Source organism: Lithobates pipiens, unplaced genomic scaffold (assembly GCF_037356315.1).
Source record: "Lithobates pipiens isolate NorthernLeopardFrog02 unplaced genomic scaffold, aLitPip1_a1.2 Scaffold_18, whole genome shotgun sequence".
NCBI classification, from domain to species: domain Eukaryota; kingdom Metazoa; phylum Chordata; class Amphibia; order Anura; family Ranidae; genus Lithobates; species Lithobates pipiens.
Window position 1 is genome coordinate 377,228,251 of NW_027507758.1, and position 24,694 is coordinate 377,252,944.

Consider the following 24,694-nt stretch of genomic DNA (forward strand, 5'->3'; position numbering starts at 1 on the left):
TGCGTTACAAAAACCGGCATTGGTGCATCCCTAAATTTAAACCAATGATACTGTGCTGCATTTTATCAGGTAGCAGTGTTCCCTGCTATTTCTGTGGATGACAACACACCTGCCTTTATTATGGAGAAGAGAGGGAGCTATATAGATAGTCTTAGCACATGCCCTTGTTTTCCTTGTCCTAGGGCAAAAATGCTGCTCAGCACAGTTATCATCCCAGGAGAGGAAGTAGGTTAATGGCAGGATTACAAGGTGAAAAAGTGCAACAAAGGAAAAAACTAATGCAGCCTTCAGATTTAAGGATCAGAAAGCTACAATATGTTTTTTTGGTTTTGGGTTTAGATAGCCTTTAAGTACACCTATTCAGGCATATAGGAAATACCCCATCAGCCTGCTTCGGAATATGCTAGCGTTCTGGCTTCAACACTTTTAATTCATAGACTAAGACCAATCTTGCATCAAATGTGTTCCAGGCCTGAGACTCAAGATACTGACGGCAAACCATCAGTGTGACAGCCAGCCAATTAGCATTCTCAGAAGTAAGGGTCACCAACAAGGGCCTTCACTTTCTCCCATGACAGGTTTCCTTTAGAGTATTATAAGCTTACAGTGGCATCTGTCAATGTGGATTCTAAAACGGATGGTCTGACAACTGACATACTGAAGTGTTTAATAACTAAAAATCAATTGCCTCTTGCTTTTGCAAGAGAATTTTCTCAAAAACATAATGCGTTCTTATTCATTTTTTAAAACAATGTTTCAAAGTCAGTCAATCCTTTAAAGCCTTGTTTTTTTGTTTAGTCTGTAAACCTATTTATGTTTATTTATTCAAAAGTAAAATATAATTTGGCAATGCTGACATCTGCCATATTGATTTGTGTAAAGTGTGATTGTTTAGGAAAAAAGATTGTTTGGTGTTGGCTTGTGAAGCATTGCTGATTAGTGCCAGTTATATTAGACACGCTGCACAAGAATGTCAAGTCTGTCTACCGGAACTGATGTGGAGCTGTATGCATCATAAAAAGTAGTATTTGTGACACTAGGGTTTTAATCCTAAGGAAAGATGAATTTAGGGCTCGTTTACACTTGTGAGGCCCTCTGCAAAGCGCTCAGAGGCGGATTACTTTTCAAAGAGCGTTTGACAGGTGGTATGGAGGAATTGTCTCCTCTGCCTGTTTCAACCTCTAAATATCCGTTTTAGAATCCGCCATTGCAGCGTGGACCCATTCCCATCAAATGTGGGGGGGGGGGTTCATTTTTGCTGCTCTGCAATGAAAAATCATCGCTCCCATGGCATGTGCACACTCTCATCCCCCATCTTTGAAGTTTAAGGGGCAGAGGTTGAGGGTGGGAAAAATGATGCTAAATCACACATTTTTACTGCCCCCCCAGCCACAAGCCTAAACAAGGCCTAAGAGTGGTGCATGTAGTATTTAACCAAAGCACACTTTAAATCCATTTGCTATACTAATCATTCACACCACAGCTTTATGTCCTTACATGTGCATGGCGTTTCAGGTGCCTCTCCATCAGCTCTATAGAATCCAGGAACACAGACACAGATATTTGTTGCAGAAGAACTTGCTCGGCTGTTAGAAGGACAAGGAAGACAGGGCCCCTCTCCTTGCTTGGACTTGTATGTACTTCGGCTGCAGGCTGGCAAACAGAATTTAGAGGTCAACAAATAGCAGCATGAAATAAAAACCTTACATGCAACTGAAGCATGTTATCCCACATATCTTCAACAATTCTATTTCTCTGCATGTAGTGGGGACAATTAACACCCCTTTCAGAGAAGCCTTAGTAATAAAAATAAGCATCATACTAATTTACCTTGGCACTGTGTGTTCTTTGCAGCAGCCTCATAACCAGGTGCACATGTGCAGACACCTACAGGTACCATCCATTCCCCATCGCCATTGCAATATAGCTTGAGTGGGACAGAAACCTCCAGGGCATTAGGCACACAAGCTCCAGGGGCAATCACCAGTGAGGTGGGCTCCGCGCCCGTCAAGGTCTCTGGAAAACTTGCAAATCCAGCTACTGTTCGTGGACACTTCTTGTAGAAAACACGTACTGAGATTAAAGAAACACAAGCCCCCAAATCTTGGAATGCCAAATAAAAGCCAGCGCGGGACAGCGGGCCAAAACTTCGAACTTTGGTGTTTACACGAGCTGAGTCACGACTTGAGAAACTCTCATCGGGTGCAATGGTATCCACTTTAACATATGGATTCTCCATCCAAGAGGGACTTTCAACTGATGCCGAATCAGTGTCAGATTCATAGTAAAATAAATTAAAAGTTTCTTTGCAGGATCCTGGAATATTTGGAAGGCTATTACAGTCTCGTACAGTAAACTTCAACTCCACATAGACACGCTGTACATCCTTCCTTGGGATAAACTGAGTCCGAAGCCAATTGTTTTGAGATGTCATCTGCACATTACACACCTGATAAGTCCGTATCGGGTTTGCTGCATCGTCATATCCACTCACTTCTTCCCACTACATTGAGAAAAATAAACTCATTACTTTGTGTAAAAGCACTATATATTCGGTATGAAATTAAGCACATGGGGTTACCATGTGATTTTTTTTTTTGCACACGTCTAAACTTCTCTAGCCGCACCAAAATAATTTGTATGTAAAATGAATAATGTGCATAATTCAGAATAACACCAAAAGTTTGATCAAAGCATGTTCAAGGTTAACTTGACAGCTTGGGACTGCATGAACTTAAAACTAAAAACTTCTTGAAGTAACTAACTTGACGATGGGCTGTGTTTGATAGTTATGAGAAAAGACTGGGAGAAGACATGGTTTGGATACCTAGAAAAACTATTACTGTACTTACCCCGGATTCTGGATGTACAACCCAAGCCAGCTCAGATGTTGCCCATCGTGTGTCCAGCAGAGTCTCTACACAAAGCAAAAAACATATACTGTTAGAAACAGACATATCCCCAAAAAAATAAACCCAAACCAAAAAAACCCGCACACAACCTCGAACACAATATTGTAAGGACTACAGAATGCTGGTTAGTTCTGTTTGATTTCAAAGTTAGGCTAAGTTCACACTACTAAATCTGCATTTTAAAAAGCTCCCACTGAAGTCTATAGAGCCAAAAACGCACCAAAGAGGAGTGTGTGAATCTTTTTCCGAGTCACACAAAAGTGCATTGAATGGGTGAAAATGTGCCCCAAAGACAATGGGATTCCTCTTGTCATGCATTGCCAGGAGACAAATCTTACAGGTGTTAACAGGGACTAAACCTCAACTGCTAGGGTTTGTATAGTAGGGAGAAAAAAAATGTAGTATGCCTTCAGGCGTTTTTCTCAGATACTTTGAAAAAACAGAGGCAAACCAAAAAAAGGTGCCTTCATATTCATATTAACTTATAGGGGAAACAAAAGCAGCTCAGACCACAGACCTGCAGAGGGGGGACGGGCTTGATAGAAATTACCCCACTGCTGTGCTTTGCTTGCACAAACCATAGGTTCACGTTAAAGCACCCTTCAGCTCTAGCCTGTTCTAGCTTATTTAAAGCTTCAGCTAGCACACCCATCAAGACTGGTATTCAACATTCCCAAACTAAAAATGAAGGCTGCTTTAAAAGCTTTAAGAAAGCTGCTAAGCCAGGATTAACCAATGCCAATATGTTTAGGGCCCTTTTTTGTTCTACAAATTCTTTACTGTGCAGATGTCCCACCACATAAGCCCCGCACAGCTATAAGTCCCAAATGAATATTGTATGTAAGGAAAGTTGTAATTTTTTTTTTTTATATGTACACACATAATTTGAGATATATATATATATATATATATATATAAAAATTTGGTAAATAAGTCATGTTAGGGCATACACACAACTATCTGCTGTGGCTACATGTGGAATTTCTTATTATCATAAAAACCCTCAGTAAAAGATACACTTTCCAGTTCATTAACAGGTGGCTTGTTTAAAGAAGAATCCACACTTCATCTAATACTGAACATGCACGGGCACAGCTTTTAAATTTTATTTTTCTAGGACAGATCAGGTGGGGGTTAAAAATCTGTCACCTGGACAGGAAGTGAGAGGAAATCTACCCAATGGAGACACAGATGGCAATAAAAACCCTGATGAAGGGGTTAACTATTCCCCACTCTGCTAAGAATTGTCTTTATTGCCATCTTGGTTCCTGTTGGGGAGCTCTCCCCCAGTTACCTAATGTGTCTGGGGTCCATCAAGTAGACCGGAAGACGCTAATCTTTCACAGATTCCAGAAAAGTTATACTCTATATGGGTTACCCAAGCTTGGTCCAAGACCATATCTAGACGGCATTTTGCTTGTCAACAGCTACATTTGAAAAATATAAGAATAGGGAAAACCATTGTGATACATTTTTCTAGTGGGGACACACAACAAAAAGCCAAGTGGGGAAAGCAATGCTTTCTTATGGCTTTGTGCAGCCCTAACACATGCAAAGCCCCTTTAAAGTCCACAAAAGGGTCAGTATACCTAGAAACAAAGAAACTCTTGGTGAATTCTGGTGCCTAAACATCAAAGCTCCCCTAAGAAGGTTTTATTTTTTATTTATTTTTTTGGAAATGTCTCTACCAGGGTTACCACTTGCCCTGCAGCTGATCGTCTTGATAAGGAAGTGTTAAGCCTTCTACACAATGAAAATATCGGACAATGATATTCCTTTTTTGCATGCTAGTCTCATATCGAAAACTAACAGGTTACAAAAGTTGCGAAAACTCTAGTAATACAACTTCGGAAGTGATGTAATGTGTTGTATTGTAAAGCATTCTTTCATTTCCAAGCATGCGTGGTCTTGGTCTTCCGATTTTTTTCGGACAAATGCTGTACAGATTAAAACAAAAATAGTTCATTCTGGTATTGTATGAGAATATTTTTGGGTTTGTCCCTTTAGATAATTTCACACGAACTATCGCGATCGTCTCTTGAAAGCAGTGTACCAAAAATAAGATTATCGCACAATCGCTTCAAAGCACAGTGTTTCGTCCCATTTTCAGATCAGGCATACTAGGCATTACACTTTCTGCATTCTTCATAACATAATATATGGATACAAAAATGCAGAAACAAAATTTTATTTGTCCCTTAATGGCCATGGCAGGTGGATAATGGGGACGTGGCTGCACCTGCACTACACCAAAGTATACGAGAGAGCAAAAATAGTTGACATGTAACCCACTGCAGCTGATTTACTAGGGGCCTAGTAAAGGACTAAAAATTGTCCACAGTAAAATGAATGTTCACTGAGCTTAGGAAAGAACGTGACGCTGCTTTCACTTTGAGTAACTAAATTATGTGCAAGGGGGGGGGGGGGAAAAAAAAAACAAACACACACACGTCTGGATTTTTGTTTGCATTTGATTGCATGTGACTGGATGAGTGAAATTAATACAGCTTCGAGATATTTTCTAAGCTCCGTGAACATTTACTTTGCCAAGTCAATATACACTGTTGCTAAATCAACTGCCTCTACTCCTTTGGTAGACCAACCTGTCTCCAAACACTAGCTTATTACCTGTTGGGTGCTCTGACCTGTCTGTGAGTCACAGCAGTTTCCTCATAAAAAGAGAGACAATAGGACTAATACAGTCAGTTCACACTAAAAAGGCCTCCCACACAGCTTTGGAAAGTCAGCAATCCTTCCATTAAAAAAAAAAAAAAAAAGGCAAAAAACAAATCAAAAAAAATAAATTAAAAAAAAAGCAGAGGATTGATCAAACAGTGCTACTAGAGAAAGTCCATCAGCAAAACAAATGTCTTACATCAGTCTTCCCAAAAACCCTTCCATATATTATGAGCAGCTCGAGCCACCATAACATTATGAATTTATGATTTTCAGGTTAATATTCTCCTTAGAGCACAAGCCAGAGCATTATGCCAGAAGGGAAAAATAAAACCACTTCACTCGCTGGAGTTACTCATAGGCATATTCTATAAAAATAAAGCGTGGAGGTGATGCCCATAGCAACCTTACTGTTTTGATCTCGTGAAAAAAAAAAAAAAAAAAAAAAAAAAAAAGTTCAAGTCTGTGCCAATGATATAGTCAGCACTTCCCCTGTAAATTTATAAAACCACTACCCAGAATATTACTTGATCTATATGAATCAGCCACGCAGTTCGGTTTTAAGTATTTATGAGAATTTCTAAAGAATTTAAATATTTGGAGGATTTGTTTTCTGTCAATGCAGTGCGGGTAAACTCTAAATCAAAACAAGTTAACAATTACTGCATAATGAGGTAGACTTTCTAAAGAAGGATTAATGGTTCATTTACACATGTGCACTTTCCAGCTGCTTTCCATGAATTTAAAAAAGAATGGTAATCAGATGAAATCCACAAATGCTAATCTATGGCACCACTTCCATGTCTGAGAGCGCAATAGAATATTTTTTTTGTCTCAAGTGGTTATGCTTTCCTCAGACTGATTATGAAAAACATATCCAAAAACACACCTAAAGCAGGAATGTAGCAAAAACGGCAAACAACAAATCTCTAATATGTGCAAAGAAAAAGGTATTGTTCACGGAAACCAATCAGAATTCCCCCTTTACTGTGCTGGTGATCGTGCAAAAATGACGGCAAGCATTTGACTGACTGCTAGACACAACAGTACTCTTCTTTTCGATCAATCTCCATAACACTATATGCGTTTGTTTCAGAACTTCTTTTCTCTACTATGCAAGTCAGTGCAATGCAAAAGCAACCAGAAGCAGTTCAATAAACCCCAGAAAAAGTTTGAATCAACTCAAAAGCACCTGAAATATAAATATATTATATATATACACACATACATACATATATATATACATATATATACACATACACATACACACACACATACACATATACACACACACACATATACACACACACACACACATATACACACACACACACACATATACACACACACACATATACACACACACACACATACACATATACACACACACACACACATACACATATACACACACACACATATACACACACACACACATACATATACACACACACACATATACACCGATTTAAATTATTTTTTTTAATTATCACATTTATTTTAATAAAATGCTTTTGGAGTAAAAATCTATTAAAGCTAAATTAATAATTGAGTTTATTCAGCATTATATGGAGCTTAGTTATGTAGCATAAGGCTGTATATTCTGCAATAGTTACATTTTTGGTAAACTCATTCAATGAATCCAAGCTCTGCAAGCTGAGATAACATGCACTGCATTGATGCAGTCACAAAATTTCACAGTAACCATGAGATAAAACAAAGTTCAGGAATATTCCTTTATCCCATGGTTTTGCAAATGTACACTGATTGAACCAGTTTGTATATCGCTGTTTTACTAACCTGACAGCTTATTCAAAATAGGAAACCTTCATTGTTTGCAAATAAAGATTCTAACTACCAGCAAGAATAAGTCCTTATATTTAAAGAGCACCAGTCATTTTAGGTCCATCATGGCAGCCCCTGTTAGCAGGCATCCACTCATCTTCTGCCACCACGTCCCTCACCTTGTGTCACTGCCGCATCACCAGCCGTCCCTTTAAAGTGAATGGGACTGTCATTGAGTCAACAGCGGGTCAGAGGACTAGCCGCTGCGGGACAGAGATGACTGTTGCTCTTTAAAAAATGATGATTTAAATAGAGTTGATTTAAATCAAGCTATTTTACTAGTGATTTAAATTAAATCCACACTGCTATGGGTGCAGACCAAATGCAACATGCCCACTTGACATTTGGTCCTTATATGTCAATGCATCTTGATGTCTGACAGTCTATTACAAGAATTTATCAGAGTGAAGCATTTTTGACTTTTGTTTGTTTGGGAAGCTTATGTAGTCTTCTGTAAAGTGAAGCCTGCAAACGAATCTCAGGCAGCAGTGCAGAATAGCAAGTGCAGAACAAGTAATAAATAGATCTTTATACTTTGTCCAGTGACATCAAAATACAGGTTCATATTTAAGTAAAAAAGTGAGAAAGCTTTTTTGAATATTTAAAAATTTGTTTTGTAAATATTTAATACCAATGGATAAAAAAAAAAATGCACACAGCAACTGGTCTAAAAAGAGAGGCCATCACCTTTGTGAATAGGATCTGAGGAGAGCAGTCATTCCGAGACTTTTACAGCATGTTCAGTCCAAGGCAACAAACAAAGTCAACTTCACGGTTTCAAAACCATCAAGTAGCACACAAGTGGGAAAATGCGTTTTGTTTAAAGCAAGTTTTTTGACAAACCACTAAATGTGTACTGTAGCTAAAATACATATGGAAACCAATTCAGGCCTCATGCACATTGGATGTTTTTACAGCTGCTCCTAGGGGCATGTGGCAGATTTTTCCTGCCTTAGCTCCCCTGCATGTTAGCTTATGTGTCCATGCACACAGGCTTTTAGTAGTGCTTAGTGGCAGGGGGTTTTAGGAGGCAGAAAAATTCCCCACCGCCAGTGCTTCCAGTAGTAGAATTTGGGCAGAAAAAAAACACTTGACACTGCTCAAAGCTGCCAATTCCAACTAAAAAGGCATTTAGGCGCGTTTAGTGCTTGAGCATTAATTCATTTCAATAAGCAGAATTACTTATTCTGGTCAATTAAATTAATTAATGGCCAAGAGCTTGACACCTGTTAAAGCTCATAAAAGCTTAAGATGCTTTTACAAGCGTCAAGCATTTTTTTCCGCAAAAGCCCTGCTGGCTTCTAGGCAAGTTACATAAACGCCCTGTGTGCATGAGGCCGTGAAATCTAAAGTTTAGTATTCTTCTTCCTTTGGTTCCGTGCCATAGAAGAGAACCCAAGTAAATCCTTGAACTCCAATGTGGATGTAATTCTTGGTCAAGAACACACCAATGGCCCTCTCATTAGACCAGCTATTGTAAACCATGCTTCCACCAGAAGAAACGAGTAGTGGCAAATTAATCTCCTGTCTACAATGATCTCCAGTGTAAGAGGACATTTCAGTGTTTACTGTCTGTATGTGTTCGCTAGTCACCATCATTTCATTTTAGAATGGAGTAAACCCATTCTTCCAGTTCATACCCCAGTGATTTAAAGCGCACTTCCCAAGGTACAAACACTCAAAATTTCAATGTTCACACCTGAGCATTGTGTAGCTTGAAGCTTCTCACTCAAAGTACACAAGCTTCTTTGATGTAAAAGAAGTACGTTTTTAGACTTCGATGGGAAAGGCTGAAAAAAAAACAAAAAAGAAAAAAAAACACACAACACGTAAAGAGCTTTTCATGCAATTTCCTGCCGCACCTTCTAGTAACTAACTTTTCTATTGGCTAAAACACTCAAGTCTGAAAAATATATGTACAAAAATGCACATACATAACTGCTCCAGAAATGCTTTAAAAAGCTTGGGTGTGAACCCAGCCCTATTTCTTTATTTAAAACTCTGTGCAATCTACCAGGTACTTGTGCTGTGAGCTGGAAGTCTAAACATTTTGGTGGGGGTTTGCCGAGACCCAACATTTCAAGGGCTCCCATGTGGTAAAAAAAATGTTGAGAAAGGTTGCATTGTACAAAGAAGGAGCAGCAGCAAATGGGTGGCTCATCGCTTTGTTAACTTGTCCTTTTGGTCTTTCCTCTGTCAGCACATGAGCACTGCAGTACAACCCAATTGGCTTCTGTATAGGGTTCTCAAGAGGGTAGAATCAAGACAGATGATTTCTATATACACACACAGTTGCATATATTAAAAAAAATATAATACAATAATTATATATATATATATATATATATATATATATATATATATATATATATATATGTGTGTGTGTGTGTGTGTGTGTGTGTGTGTGTGTGTGTGTGTGTGTATATACACATTATATATATATATATATATATATATATATATATATATATATATATATATATATATATATATATACATACATATACATACATATACACACACACACACACACACACACACACACACACAGCATGTAGGGCATAGACAATTTGTCCATTTTACATCTGGCTAGAGTTTATCCATTTTCCTTTATCACTGTAGAGTTCCCTTATAAGGTTGTTAGGTTGTTACTGTCAAGTTGAATTCATTACCAGCTTCAGCAGATGGCGTATTCACTATAACAAATGGCACAGGCAGCATGCAACATTTGGGTGCCACAAATAGGACCGACTGCTGAGAGACGACTATCTGATCTCTATTTACTAGTCAGTGAAAAATACGAAATGTAATGAACTGTGTCCAAGGATTTGCCAGGGAGCTATAATTTGATCCAATCAGGAAACTTGTAAGTTAGCTTCCAGGGTTTCGCATTTTACAAAGTCACCACATCCATCATGTAGAATACTCAGTCTACTTTTTACAAAAACAGATATGTTACATGCAGAATACCAAATTCAGAAATAGTAAATCAAGATCTAAGAAAAGACAATCCAAATACACCAATAGCTGACAATCTGTGCCAAAAATTTCAGAATCTAAGCCATAACATCAAAAAATAAATAAAATAAAAAACAAAAAACAAAAATTGGGCTATTTAACAAGCCAAAACTGCAGAGACTGCCTATACATAGTGCATTAGGCAAACCAGACCTCAGCTGGTTAGGATCAAACAAGGAAGACTTCAAACTTTTTTGCCCAATCACATTAGACTCTCTTACTGATTAAACCTGAAAATGTTAAAATAAAAAAAAGTTGGTTCATTCTTACTTTGTAGAAGGAGAACTGTGGGAATTAATTTGCTTATACACAAAATTCCACATGCAGAGGGGAAGCGATTATTTGCATTTATATGCCATTCTGCACATTCCAGGCAAGCTTCTCAGTATTATCCATAGACAGCACTGCACCCGCTTATACGGACTCTGTCCTTTAATGAAAAGAGTTTTCTGAGATCTTATACATTGTTTGCATCCCATGCATAGTCTTGCATGACTGGACCAAAAAGATTTTTCAATGCACGGGATTCAAATGTTCACAGTTGGGGGCTTCTGTCAAAGAAAAAACATCTACTGTGTGGCTGAATATTTATCAATGTTCTACTGTTCTCTGCAGATTCAGATAAGTTGGAGCCGAGCTGCACTGCTTATGAGGAGTGACGTGGAGGTTGCCATCCCAAGGGTTTGATCAGTTGGGAACAAAAACAACCAGGCCTCAATTGTATGGCCTGCAGAACTAAAAAATGTTACATATTTATTTTTCCTGCAATGACATTTTTCAGGAGACATACCCATAAATGTCACGCCTATTCTAAATACTAGCATCTCTCAGGTATGCAGTCAATCCACAGAAATCTAAAAATGGCTGCCATGACACAGCTACAAACTTCACTGCAGTACAGAGACTGTTCGCAACTTCAATTAACATTTGTGTTAGCTTTGACTCAAAGCTGATGTATATGAAACAAGGTTAAAAAAAAAAAAAAGCTACTTTTTGGCACCGATTTGATATGGAATGACCCATCCAGTAAGCCCAGCGTGTTTAATGAAAACGGAAAACTGCTTTTCCTCCCTGGCGACTTGCTCTTTATGAAAATTAAGCAAGGAAAGTTAACCTTTAGCCTCAACCAAAGGAAATGCGCTTCAGGGAAATTATCATAAAAATAATATTTGCACATTTAAATCACAAGAAGGCAATTAGCATGAATGGCCTGTGACACAGTTATCTTAAAACAGAATATACATTATGCAGACTAGCTTGCATGCGCGCACACACAAACACACACTGGAAATAATCTATTGGATCTATTTTTTATTGTGATTGACCAACTGCTGTTCCCTCACATTAGTGCTCTTTTAAGGAACACTCCAATTTTTACAAGCAGTGGTCAAGTTGGGCTGTCTGTGGCCAGTCTGAACATCGACTACTAGAAGGACACCAACCTGTTTCAGCTCAGGGGGCCAAAGCCAAAGTAAGAAGAACCAGATTATTTTCAAGAAGTGTGGTGAAACAGAACAGAAATTTAATTTTTAACTCAACTTGTGGGGAAACTTAAAGCAGAAGTAAGACCATAGATTAAACAGTTTAAAAAAAACAGTTACATTTCCGGGACATGCTGGGACCGTAAGTCCTATTGTATGTGCTCTCAACCAAACTGTCAAATCATCCAATGGCCAGTGTCATAACTGATCAAATGTGCGGCATCATGGCAGTTGAAGATTAAACAGAGGCCAAGATGGAAGCTTCCTTGGCTGAAACCAATAGGAGGGTTTACTTCCACTTTAGCAAGCTAAAAAATGTTGGATAATTGACAGATCAGCCATTTTCCTATGCATCATCCTAGCATAGCCCTCCCAAAAAAAAAAAAAAAAAAAAAAAAAAAAAAAAAAATGCAAAATTTGGACTTTCTAGAAGGCAGTAAAACTTAAAACAAGGACCCGATCACCTTCCCTGAGGCAACTCTTGGACTTACTAATAGGCTGCACAGACACTAGTGTGGAGTATTCACAACAAATTTAAAAGGTGTTTCAGCAGGAAGGTAGAATGCAACAGACTGCTTAGGCTGTCAAATGTGGATTCTAGTCACTAGTTTACATATGTACTGATATTTCCATATTAGGCCTCATGCACACAGGACGTTTATTTGAACTGTTAGAAGCCAGCAGCATTTGTCCAGAAAGAGGCCTGGTGCTTGTAAGATTGTCTAAAGCTTTTACAGTCTTTTAGACGTGTTTACAGGCATCAAACTCTTGGGTGTTAATTTATTTAATTGGCCAGAATAATTTATGCACTGGCATTGGGGTTTTGCCCTGCCACTAAACGCTGCTAAAAGTCTATGTGTGCATTGACACATAGGATAACAAGGAGGGAAGTTTAGAGGCGTCAGATGCCCCTAGGAACAGCTGTAAAAATGTCCGGTGTGCACAAGGGCTTAAAGCGTAATTCCACCCATTTAAAAGTCACGAAAAAAGTGTAGCTGCTGACTATTACTAATCAGATGACACTTAACTGTCCCACAGTCCAGTGATGCGGTCACGCAAAGCCCCGCTCCTCTCCCCCTCCTCTCTGCGGCACTGCAATTAGAACTGTGGGCACCCAGCTCTGAGCCATGCGCTGGGAATGGCCAGGAAATCTTCTGGGACCTGTGACATGTCCCAGAAGATTGCAGAGAAGGAGGGGAGAGAGGTGATCTTCCTTCCGGTGCCTTAAAGGCAGAGGAGGAAGTGGGAAGCTTGGTGCCCTTAGAAAAGCTGGATACCCTCCCCAAAAAATGACATGCCAGGGGGTCACCATCACTTAAAGCGGAAGTTCAATTTTTCGGTGGAATGACGCTTTAAAATGTACAATGTACTGTAATTTGTTTCTTTCATTATAAATCAATACTTTAAAAATTCTAAGTTAATCATCTGTCTTTAGAGTTTGACAGAAGCAGCCATTTTTTGACTCACAAGTTGACACGAACAAGTGGTTTCCATATCTGTAAATGGCTGCTTTCATCACTTTTCTGACACAGAACTTTATGGTTTGTGTACAATGCACACAGAAACCCCAGTTACAACTTGTGTGACCATCTCACTGCTTTTCCCAGAAGTCTGCACAGAGCTGGAAGTCAAATTAGAGCCATAGTCTGCTATAGAAGTTAAATTTTTATGTGACATGGTCTAAAGCGCTCAGCAAGCTTTGTTGAAGCTTTTAAAGTACCATTCAACTCCAGTTCGTAAATATTGAACACAGATCCTAATGGGAATGTGAATGGTCACTTTAAGCAAGCTGCTAGCACGCTTCAGAAGGTCTTGAAGCTTATGGAAAACGTGCTGAAGCCTGCTAGCAGCCTTGAAGAGGCAAACACTCCCATTACTGTGTTCCACATTTACAAACTGGAGTTGAATGGTACTTTTCAACAAAGCTTTCTGAAAACTATGCAGATGCCTTGTCAAAGCTTGCCGTTCACACTGCTCTTATACAAGCTAAAGCTTGTGCAAAACAGGCCTAAGACGGCTAAAAATGTATGCCATGTTCTTCTTCTTAAAATATTGAAAGTACTGAGGCAGTATTAATGAAGGCAAAGGTTACCATTTAGCATTCAGGTTGAGAAAGGACACGTTAATGCAATCATCAATTTTGTCAAACAAAAGGAAGTTTGACTCTTCTGCAATAAACATTTGCTAAATCCTTAAAGGTGTAGTATACAGTTGACGTTGAGATTTTTTTTCCCCAAAAGCTTAAATTTCAATTTTATTAGTTTAAAATGTTAAGTATTTGTGTAGGTGGCCATCTTACCATCATTTAGAGATAGTAAATAGTAGCCGTGTTCCCTGAACAGTTTTAATCTCTCTTCTATAGCCAGTATGGCACCTTGAGCTGTGTCAAGAGGGGAATTTTTAAGAGCGTACTTTAGAGTTTATATTGTTGTCTGTGGCCCAGTGGTATTATATTCAACTTTTTATCCTGGTGACACCAGAAAAAGAAATAGGGCTCAGTTCACACCTAAACCAGCAGTGGATCGCACAGCAACGCTGTCCATCCCGGTTCTCCATTTCAGGGACGAACCAGGGCAGAATCTGTCTGAATTCGGCCCTGAAACAAAGGCAAAGACGCACAGCATTTCTATGCAGTGCACTCCACAGCCACCCTAGAGACATGTGAAGCTCCTTGAGGGTAGGGACCGATGTGAGTGTGCAACGTACAGGGATAGGGACAATTGCAGACACTCACTCAGGTTGAACTGGATGGACTGGTGTCTTTATTCAACCTTACTATGTAACCTGCTCCATAGAAAGCCGGTCACATTCTCCTGCTAAGCAAATTGGATGCGGGGAAACCTGCAACCAATTCGCATAGCTGTGAACACCGCCTGAGGGGAAATAAGTATACAGAAATAGAATAAGCCAGACAGTAATGTTCCAATCCTTCCCCAAGCTACTGATTAAATCAAAGAATGGTACAAATCTCCTAGAGGGCAAGTTCACCTCCTCCTTTCTATGTCACTTCTGGTGTGGATAACAGCAATTCACTGTGCTGCCACTGACCAATCAGAATCGCTCTGACCCATCCTGGAAGCATTGCAGAAAGAAGGGGGATAAAGGGCTGGGATTTCAAATTCCTGATCTGCAACACCAGTTGTGTGGGCTCTGACAGCTCATCACCCACGGAGGTAAGTACAGCAGGAGCGGTTGGTTGAGAGAGTGCTGTATGGGCGAGTTTACTTTTTTTCTTAAAAGGTGGACTTGCAATATAAAGAGTCTTTCAGGTACGTTGCCACGTTTAATTTCCACTGTTTTGTAATATACTCCCATTAACACACACACACACACACACACACGTGTAAAACAATTTCTTGTGTTACTTGTCCAAAAGAGCAAGCTTATACATAGGATTCTATAGGCAGCTTCAATTGTTCAGAATTACAATTGCCAGATTGGTTTAAAAGTGCATTGTCACAACTCAAGCCTCGACAACTTTAACCCTTTGTTAGCACAGACTGTGCACATCTACTTCACCAAGAAAAATCTGCCAGTAAAGTACAGACAGGGCAAATTATGGTCATTTAAACTCCCCAGCACCCTAACATAACAGAAGGGAAAAGTTTTGTTGTTTTCAGAAAAAAGCAAGTAAAAAAGGTAAGCAGCATATTTTTTTTTCTAAACTTATGCTATGTGAATGGAAACATGTAACAAATATAAAGCAGGTGACTTATAATTTGTCTGCAAAAAGTGGAAATATACTTTAATAAGGACATGAACATCAATACTGAAGCTGTAACTGTACCCCTCTTTGCCCAAACACTCTGTACAAAAATATTATCCTGAAATTTGGCTTTAAATGACTCCTTTTGTACCAGACTGGCAGATCTAAATCACATCTAATATCTTTATGGTCCTATTTTACTGTCTTCTGGTATCCCTGTAATGAGACTGCGTTCCGGAATAACAAGAAGGGTAAAACTTGAGTAACGGGCCTAACCGGCACTGATGCTTCCAACTGTACAAGCAGATATGGTGACAAAAAATAAAATAAAAAAGTTCTATATACAGTATGTGTAATGTGTTCAGGCAAACCTTTTAATGCAGAGAACCTGCCAAAGGAAGCTCTAGGAGGAGCTGAACACACTGAGGTTTAGGTCAAAAATCTCTGCCAGCAAGAGCGTTCTGTGATTGGCTGCAGCAGTTCTTTTTTCAGTTTATTGCAGAGAAAAAGGTCCAAAATTCATTTGTGATGGGTTGCTATGAGCTAAAACACTAACAAGTCATGTCAGGAAATAACCCCTTAAAATGTTACTTAATATAGCAATGAATCTATAAAGCAGTAGACCGTGTAGGATAGACAGAAAGTACTAATCTTTCTCGCACTGTGACTGGAAACATATAGATGCAGGTAATTGCAGTTAATGATATTAAACTACAATTTCAAGTATATAAAGTGGAAGAATTCAAGAAATCTAATCCTCTGCCTATGGATACAATTTTCCCCCATGAAAAATGGGCTTCGAAGTAATTTACTGCATGTGGAAAAGTACAGTTAGCCAGACATCTGTATGCAATACATACATTCACAAAATGACCAAGGTTGTCAGGAATCCCATTGTTTGTATTTATATAGAACTGGAACACATTTGGCGCTATAAACATATGCAAATAACAATATCTCCATCTCTGGGGGAACTTTATCTCCAACATGCACATGTCACTTCAGAAATGAACAAAAGAAATAAATTAAGAAAGATTAAAGTAAACCATAGACCTATTCTTTACTTTTATGATTCTGGATCTGGAAATACTATACTCCTAACAGCTATAAGGTACATTTACACAACATGCGGGGATGCTTTGGCTTTTTTATTTTACCGCATGGGGCTCATTGCATTCGATTTTGAAAACTGTCAGATGCAGAAGTCAACAGGCGGCATTTTCTTTTGAAAGCAATTGCGATTAAAAATGTATTTCCCCAAGGCTAGCCATACATGTTAAGACTTAACATAGCGGGGGCTGAATGAGATAAATTAACAGATTCCTCCATTCACAGTTAGCCAGGTATTGTAATCCGACAGCTTCTGCTCCCACAGCTGTCAGAATATCTGAACAGCGACTGCATTTCGCTATTTGTCCAGCAAACGTCTGCCCAGGTCCTTTGATTTTTTTTTTTTTTTTTTTATATACAAGGTTTGTCAAGCCAGGTGGTTCTGACAGGGCCACCCACAGCTTGAATTTTGAGCTGCACATGGAAACAGGGAAAACATTTTTTTCAGTTTTGGATAGAAGGGGGGAATTCCATTAATGTGGGCACTGGCAGCAATAAAAAAACCGAGACTCCTACTAATCCCTCTTCACTCATATGTCCCGTTTACCGGCATCATTAAAACAAAGAAAATCCTAAATTTTGGGCTGCCCCCAGAAAAGAAAGAGGTAAAATCTACCAATCGGGACACTAGTTCTGGTGACCTGGGAGTCAAGGAATTCCCTTAATTTACCGGGATTTCCCCTCACTTCCTGTTTGGCTATGGGACAGGAGTGGAAGGCAAATCTCGCCAATAGGACACAAATGGCAAAAGTAAAATGTGACAGGGGTCCTCCCTTGCACTATACAAAAGTTTTGCCTATAGTCTGCTTTACAAAAAAAAAAAAAAAAAAAAAAAAGTATTCAATCCTAGCTCACTATTATAGGTTGTGGTTTGAACAGCAAGTACAACTGTTACTAGTGTGTATTCTTACAGATGCCATTATGCTGCAAAACTATCAGAAGTTAGCCAAAAAACTGCTCAGATTCAAAAAAAATTAAATAAAAAAATAAAAAAAGTTTGCCAAACCTACTGAATAACAAAAAAAAAAAGTAAAGGGTTACTAGAACATACTATTGGCATTATTATTATTATTCAACAATTAACACAGCCAATTCTGAGCAGCAAATAATGCTAGAGATGAGCCATGGGCACAGATATCAGTTAGAATAACTTTTTTTAATATACAAGTAAAAGATCGTACCAGTAGGGTTTAGGTTCTTTTCACACCACCTGGCTCTTCTGTTATGTTGCCTGAATGCATATAATGTGTTGCATTACCTGCATTAATATAGAACACTGCTTTTTATGGCATGTAAATGCAATGCCAATGCACAGCAATGGAAGGAAAACAAGACCTGCACCTTTTTTCTTTGGGCATTACAGGACAACCTACAGCATGTGTGTTGAAGTGCAGGCTCACTGGCACCTACTGTACAAGCCTTGTTCCTTTGTACAAGTTGTGATTATATATGTACATAGTAAAGAAATGTATCCAGCACTCCAAGGATCTCCAGAGTGGGTCCAGAGCTTTAATCAGTGATCACATCGCTACAGCAGATTGCAATGCAACAATGATCACTGATTAAGGCCTGGTTCACACCACTACATTTTTTAGTGCATTTTCAGTTTTCCAGAAACACACTACAGTCCATTTAACATGGTTTCCCATGGGTCACATTGACATCTGGGCATTTTATGGAAAGGGCCAGGGACCTTTCTTTGGTCCCATAGACTTCAATGAATCAAAAACATGCACTGAAAAAATGCAAAATGCACCTGGAATATACAAACTGCAACCTACATTAGGTGTAAACAGGGCCTCAAGCTCTCGACCCACACTGGAGATCCCTAGTGTGCTGGCGACATTTGTTTTCTGACTTGACACGGTTGGTCACTACAGCACCGTTTAGATGCACAGCCCTTTGTATGGGAACATGTGCGTTGGGATTAGTGCCTTGGATATACATGAACATAGGGGGACCGGAGAGCAGGATTTCAGTTTCTAAATACATACTAATCAAAAGACACAGGAGGCGTGAACTGTGCCCCAAAAATAATTTGCAGCATTACAGGAAGTAGTGTACCAATAAGGATGATAAATTGGCAACCCATTTAATTGGTTTGTCCAATTAAAGAAAAAAAAAAAAAAAAAGGATTAACAAATATTCTGACGTCATTAGGCAGTGAACAATGTAACAATCCCCATGGTATTGGTTGCTACAGCCCTCCACACACACACACATATATAAAAAATTATAATAAAAAAAGGATTATATATAAAATTAAAATTATAATATATATATATATATATATATATATATATATATATATATATATATATATATATATATATATATATATATATATAATTTTACACACACACATACATTCACACACATATTCTGACCAATTTTCTGTTATGGGTCTATGTGGTTAATAGTTTGATGAAAAATGCAGGTTACATGAAATAAAAACATTGATGACTATTTAGAAATTGGCCGGAAAGCCACAAGCAGCCTTTAGACTGCTGCAGTTTCAGAAGGCTTTGTTATTCTTTTTTTTGTACAAGGATACTTTATTAGCATTACATTACATATGCGTTGCCAAAATACAATGAGGGGATTTACAAAGGGCTTGGTACAAGACAGGAAGGGATGGGGGGGGGGGGGGGGGGTTGGGGTAAAGAAAGTTCTATCTTATGTCTAATCTTGTAGCAGATTGTGCTGCCATTACCAAAGCCTCTTCCCCTTTCCTTACCATGACTCCTAGTCTGCCATGACACAATGATGTGGGAGGTCACGTATTTTGCCTTTAACACCCTGGGGCAAATAATTACTGGTAGAAGAGTTACTAAACTGTGTGTTGCTAGTGATAATTACCAGTGTAGCAGGTCATGAACAAGCAAATGCCAATGGCTGAAGCAGCACATTTACTTTTTGCGTCCTTAAAAAAATGCTGCAGTTCATTTTTTTTTTTTTTTTTAAAGAATCGTTATGGAGGGTTCAGATTGCCCATCGACCAAGGCCTCTAGGGGGAAATAAGCTTATCTCCCCAGCTGTGACACTTTCTCTTCTGTCAGATTCCAGCTGGGCATGTCTGAAATTTTGCAGGTGATAGTCATGATCCTGTATTTAGTATCTGTTCACGTTTCCAGAATGTGACCGAAGTTTATGCCTTTGTTTAGAGCTCTTTTTTTCCCACAAGTGCTTGCCTCTGCTGGATCCATTTCCCTTTGTGCTGCATAAATGAGTTTCAGACCTTTCAGCCCCTGCTTGCCCTGCAATTTACACACTTCCTAATTTTATAGCCGAACCTTGTACATGTTCCACAAAAGCCAACTTGTGGAGCATAAAAAAAAAATAAAGAAAAAGTTTGTCAGGTGTCACATGGCCATCAACCCCTGATTTAATTGTCCTTCAATAACATGTAGTTAAGATCATGGCAGGGGTGATTGAGAATGTGAAAACCGTGACCCAGTCTACAAAGTCTTGTCAAGATATGATTTAAATTGAACCGATTCCCCTTTAAAGCTTCCTCTCTCTGAGCCTGCATCTGTCTGGCTCTCTTACCATTGTCATTCATTACTTTCTTAACTTTCAGTAATTTGATATAATGATTCCCAGACTCCTTGACCTTGTAAATGTCATATTTTTATTAGAATCCTGCTATCCTGTCACCCCAACATTCTTCTCAGGAACGGCATACACTTGCCCACCATACAGACACACTTTATAAAATTACGCAATTCAGCCCTCTGAGGGATCTCTGCCCTCCTGACATGCGGCAAGACACGAAGCACATGGTGGACAGCGGAGAAGTAACTTTACACACAGAGCACATAGGTACATGAACACTCTGCCCTTAGAAGTATTTCTTTTTACAACATAAGGTTTCTCTGTAATTTCTAGGCCTGGCTACGTTTCAAGTCGGACACATTTTTCTCATTAAAAAAGGAGGAAAAAAAAAAAAAAAAAAAAGAATAAAAAGAAAGGCTTGGATTTGGTGCAGATTGCTGTGTAAAACAGGGAAAGCTAATCCTAACACAGCCCCCTCCATCAGACAGTCCCGAGGGGACCCCCCCTCCCTACAGGACAGCTCGGCTCAGAAAAGGGCCCCTGTCAAGGGGGAGGTGTGGGCGCACTTGTACAAGGTTTGCAAGGCTTGTATTAAAAAACATGTATGTCTTTTTGCCTGCCCTTTGCCATGCTGAAATTTAGGCCCAAATCACACTTCTATGTTTAACTATGCTTGCATTTTTCAACTTACTTTTACATACTGCATAATTTTTGCATTGTGTTATACATAAAAGAAAAAAAAAAATGCATTCATTTTTTCAACTTTTTACATACTGCATTGTGTTTTTGTACAGTTATAAAAAACAAAAAAAAAAACAAACACACACACACACACACACACACACACACACACACACACACACACACACACACCACAAAATATAAAAACAAACACACGATTAGGGCCTAGTCAATAAAAACACAAAAGCAGAGCACACTTAATCGCAGAGATACCTTTTACCAAAAAAATAAATAAAAAAAATTGCATTTTTTATGAACCAGGAAAAACCCCTCTAATAGTAAATCAGGTCACATCCACAGATGTAAGACACTCCTGATAGCCAGCACAAAAAATATAAAAAGATGTTAGCAGTCACAGTAACCTCCAAAGTAGATGCTGCAAGAACCATAGAGTAGGAATCTACAAAACATCCTTTAACATGGTAAAAGTGGACAGACATTGTATACCCGGAAAGTAAAAGATCTCCACTAACATGTTTTTTTTTTAGTGCCATGCTCCATCAGGGTGAAGAGGTATGGGCCCTAAAATATGTTAGTGGGGTATTTTTGAGCATCAACTTCAAAGGTTACCATTGTGGAGGAGCTTGGGGGTGTTCCGATCCTATTCCAAATCCACCTCAGTGAGCTTGCCAGGATGCTGTCACTATATTGAACCAATTATAAGTTGCCAAGGCATTCCCCCACCCTGCAGCCTTACATATGCAGTAAACTCTTGTTGGTGTGTATGTGCAGCTGCAGATGGTAGCTTCCTGGTAGGCTTACTCCAGTTGGTTCAGAATAGGATCCAAACATACCCAGGTTCATTCCTAGTTACCATCCTGCTAACACCTCTTTTACCTGAGATCTAAAGAAAGCATCCTCAGCATCTGTTTGTGTGACCCAGTTTATCATTTATGTCCTGATCAAGTGCAATTCTATTTTTTACTTCTTAAAAAGTTGTTGTTTTCTTTAAATCTGCACAGACCAAGTATTTTTCATGCTTATATGGTATTTGGATACATACAGAGCTTGCAAAGACAAGCAGATGTCCCTTGGTATCAGTGAAGTGCGGTGCATTTGAAGACTGGGGCCTAGTCAATGAATGTTTGGCTAGTATAAGGAATGTGTTTGGGCTAGGCTCAATTTTTGCTTATCCCAAGGAATTCCAGAATGGGCAGGTTGTTCCATTTTTTTTTTTTTTTTAAACATCTGAATTAAAGGCAGCAGAGCAGACTTTAATCATACACTCAAACTTTACATAAAGCGTAACGAAATAAACAGTGAAGGACAAGCAGTTCCTCTAAACTGTCAGACGGCTTTTACTTCTAAGTTTTGCCAAGGAGGGAAATGAGGGGAAAATGCAGTTTTACGTCAATTGTTCACTAATCTTCAGTTGCTCATAGGCCTACTCTGAAGTGTAATATTCTGTTATGGTAAGAAAAACAAAACAAAAGCAGCATCTTAGGTATCTTGACTATGGCTAGGAGCCTGTGGTAAGATAGGACTAGTAGTATGTTGGCAGCCAAGTGCTGTTGCAGGGTCTGATATTTTTTTCTTTCCCCCCAGCCCTACAAAAAAAACTGTAAAGGGAGTTAACCATTATTAACAAATGCCTCCTTCCCAAGGTCAGAAGGTAAGCCAACACAGTTTTGGCGGTCTATGAGGCCCCTGGTCCACCAGTGGAACACCTCTGACTAGGCCGAGGAACGCCCCCGGAAATTTGGTACAAAGTAAAATATTTATTACAAAGAAGTTTGACACAGCGCAGGGTATAAAGCATATACAAGTTTTGTATTATATATTAAGCCCCAGCAATTTCCCCCACAGTTCCCCGGTTTTATGCAGTTACTCTACAATGGTCATTATAAACCTAGCATGGTGTTGCCATAGTAACCATCCGGGAATTGTGCCAAGTTGAACTTTGATACTAGTTGTATCATATTTTTGTTACATTATTCTAGGCAACATGCCAGGGCAAGAAATGACAGACAGTGAAGATCGATGTCATCTACTAGTCTGACTAGTAAAACAAAAAATCACTACAGACATATTTGAATGTATGTGTTATGTATCAAGTCGTATCAAATGTTCTATATATTATTACACATACAGATGTGGAGAATGTGAATGAATGAATATGAATTGTTCCAAAACTCAAATAACTCAGTCATTGCAAAAGTGCAGATTTAACAACCAGAGCCCTACACAAGTGCAAGCACATTAAAACCCCCATTTAATCCTTATATATTAATTAAAAAGTACTTCAGTCCTCTTTATTCCCGTCTCATGACAGCAGCATTCAGACCAAGTGGGGCGGCACTGTGAGCTTGACTGCATTGTCAATCTAAAGCTGACCATACACTAGAAGATTGCTGAAGGATGAACGCACTACAAAAATTCTGATCAGTACATTCAATGACTTAATGAATGGCTTCAAAAGGAACTTCAACATTTCCTTTTCTTTCAGCATTTGATTTTGGAAAAATGGTCATTGCCAAACAAAAACCACAATCACAGTTAGAAAATATTAGTCCTGCTTCTATAAACTCATCACTGCGGTTAAAAAAAAAAAAAAAAAAATGTATGTTTTGACCCCCTCTAGCGATTAGGAAACCAAATAAGTGTTCTGGAAACAGACATTTTCTAACAAAAATCTACTAGTGTATGGCCCCCTTAAACAGAGCTAGCTAAATTAAGGAAAGACCACAAAGATGACACAAGTCAGCGAGTTTCTGTTCTTTCACCAGCCAATCACAGCCATCAAACAAAGCTGCATTGTTCCGACCAGAGGGGAGAAAAGCGAGGCCAGAGACCCCGGTAGGGTGTCTGCAAAGGGAAAAAAAAATTGCAGGCAAGACCGTCCACATATTTAATGAACTGCAAATAGTTTGACATAATTGCCTCATGAGTGAAAAGATTACACCGCTAAACTACTTACACTGGCTGAACACAAATTGTCCGATTCCTTCAGAATTGGCTGAAATTTGAGCCCTAGTTGGTTCTGTTGGCACCTAGCTCCAAAAGTCAATAAACCAAAAGTAGCTGGACAGAAAAACATTGGCCCAATACTGAATGCATCCAAATCATATTGTATAGGCCAGTGGTTCTCAAACTCAATCCTCAAGTACCCCCAACAGGCCATGATTTGGGAATTTCTCTTAGATAAAAAATAGCCGTCCACAATACCAAGCCATTGACTCAGATTTAAAGCACCTGTACAAGATAAAGGAAAACCTGCAAACATGGCCTGTTGGGGGCACTTGAGGACTGAGCCTAAGAACCACTGGTATAGGCCAACCCTCCATGGATGGCAAGACTCCTTTCACTTGGAGCAGCGGCCATGTTCGCTCGTTTTAGCGGCACTTTACTGCTGTTTAAGCAACACGTTCGTGCTGCTTTTCGGACGCTTTTAACCCCAAAGGGGTTAAAAACTCCTGTGTTGTGGTGCTTCCAAAGTGCTTTTCAGGCGCTGCCCATTCATTACAATGGGCAGGGGTGTTTTGGGAGTGCTGTATACAGTGCTCACAACCCACCCCAAAGATACACACTACCTGGGTGTGAAAGCACCCATTACAGAGAATGGGAGGCAGTTTCCAGGTGCTGTTTCTAGTGCAAAAATGCCTGTGTGAAAGTGGCCTAAAAACGACTTTCATAAAGAAGGACATCACCTT

At 39.1% G+C, this 24,694-nt stretch overlaps 1 protein-coding gene across 2 annotated transcripts in view; it reads right to left on the reverse strand.

Annotated features, from left to right (window-relative positions):
• The window catches only part of EPHB3 (EPH receptor B3), a 58,302-nt gene that overhangs the window by 16,380 nt on the left and 17,228 nt on the right, over nt 1-24,694 (reverse strand). For both annotated transcript variants that reach the window (XM_077487757.1, XM_077487756.1), the window contains exons 2-4: nt 2,853-2,917; nt 1,831-2,503; nt 1,498-1,653 (exon numbers count right to left, since the gene is read on the reverse strand). In XM_077487757.1, the coding sequence (XP_077343883.1) occupies nt 1,498-1,653; nt 1,831-2,503; nt 2,853-2,917 (894 nt within the window). The remainder of the gene's footprint in view (nt 1-1,497; nt 1,654-1,830; nt 2,504-2,852; nt 2,918-24,694) is intronic.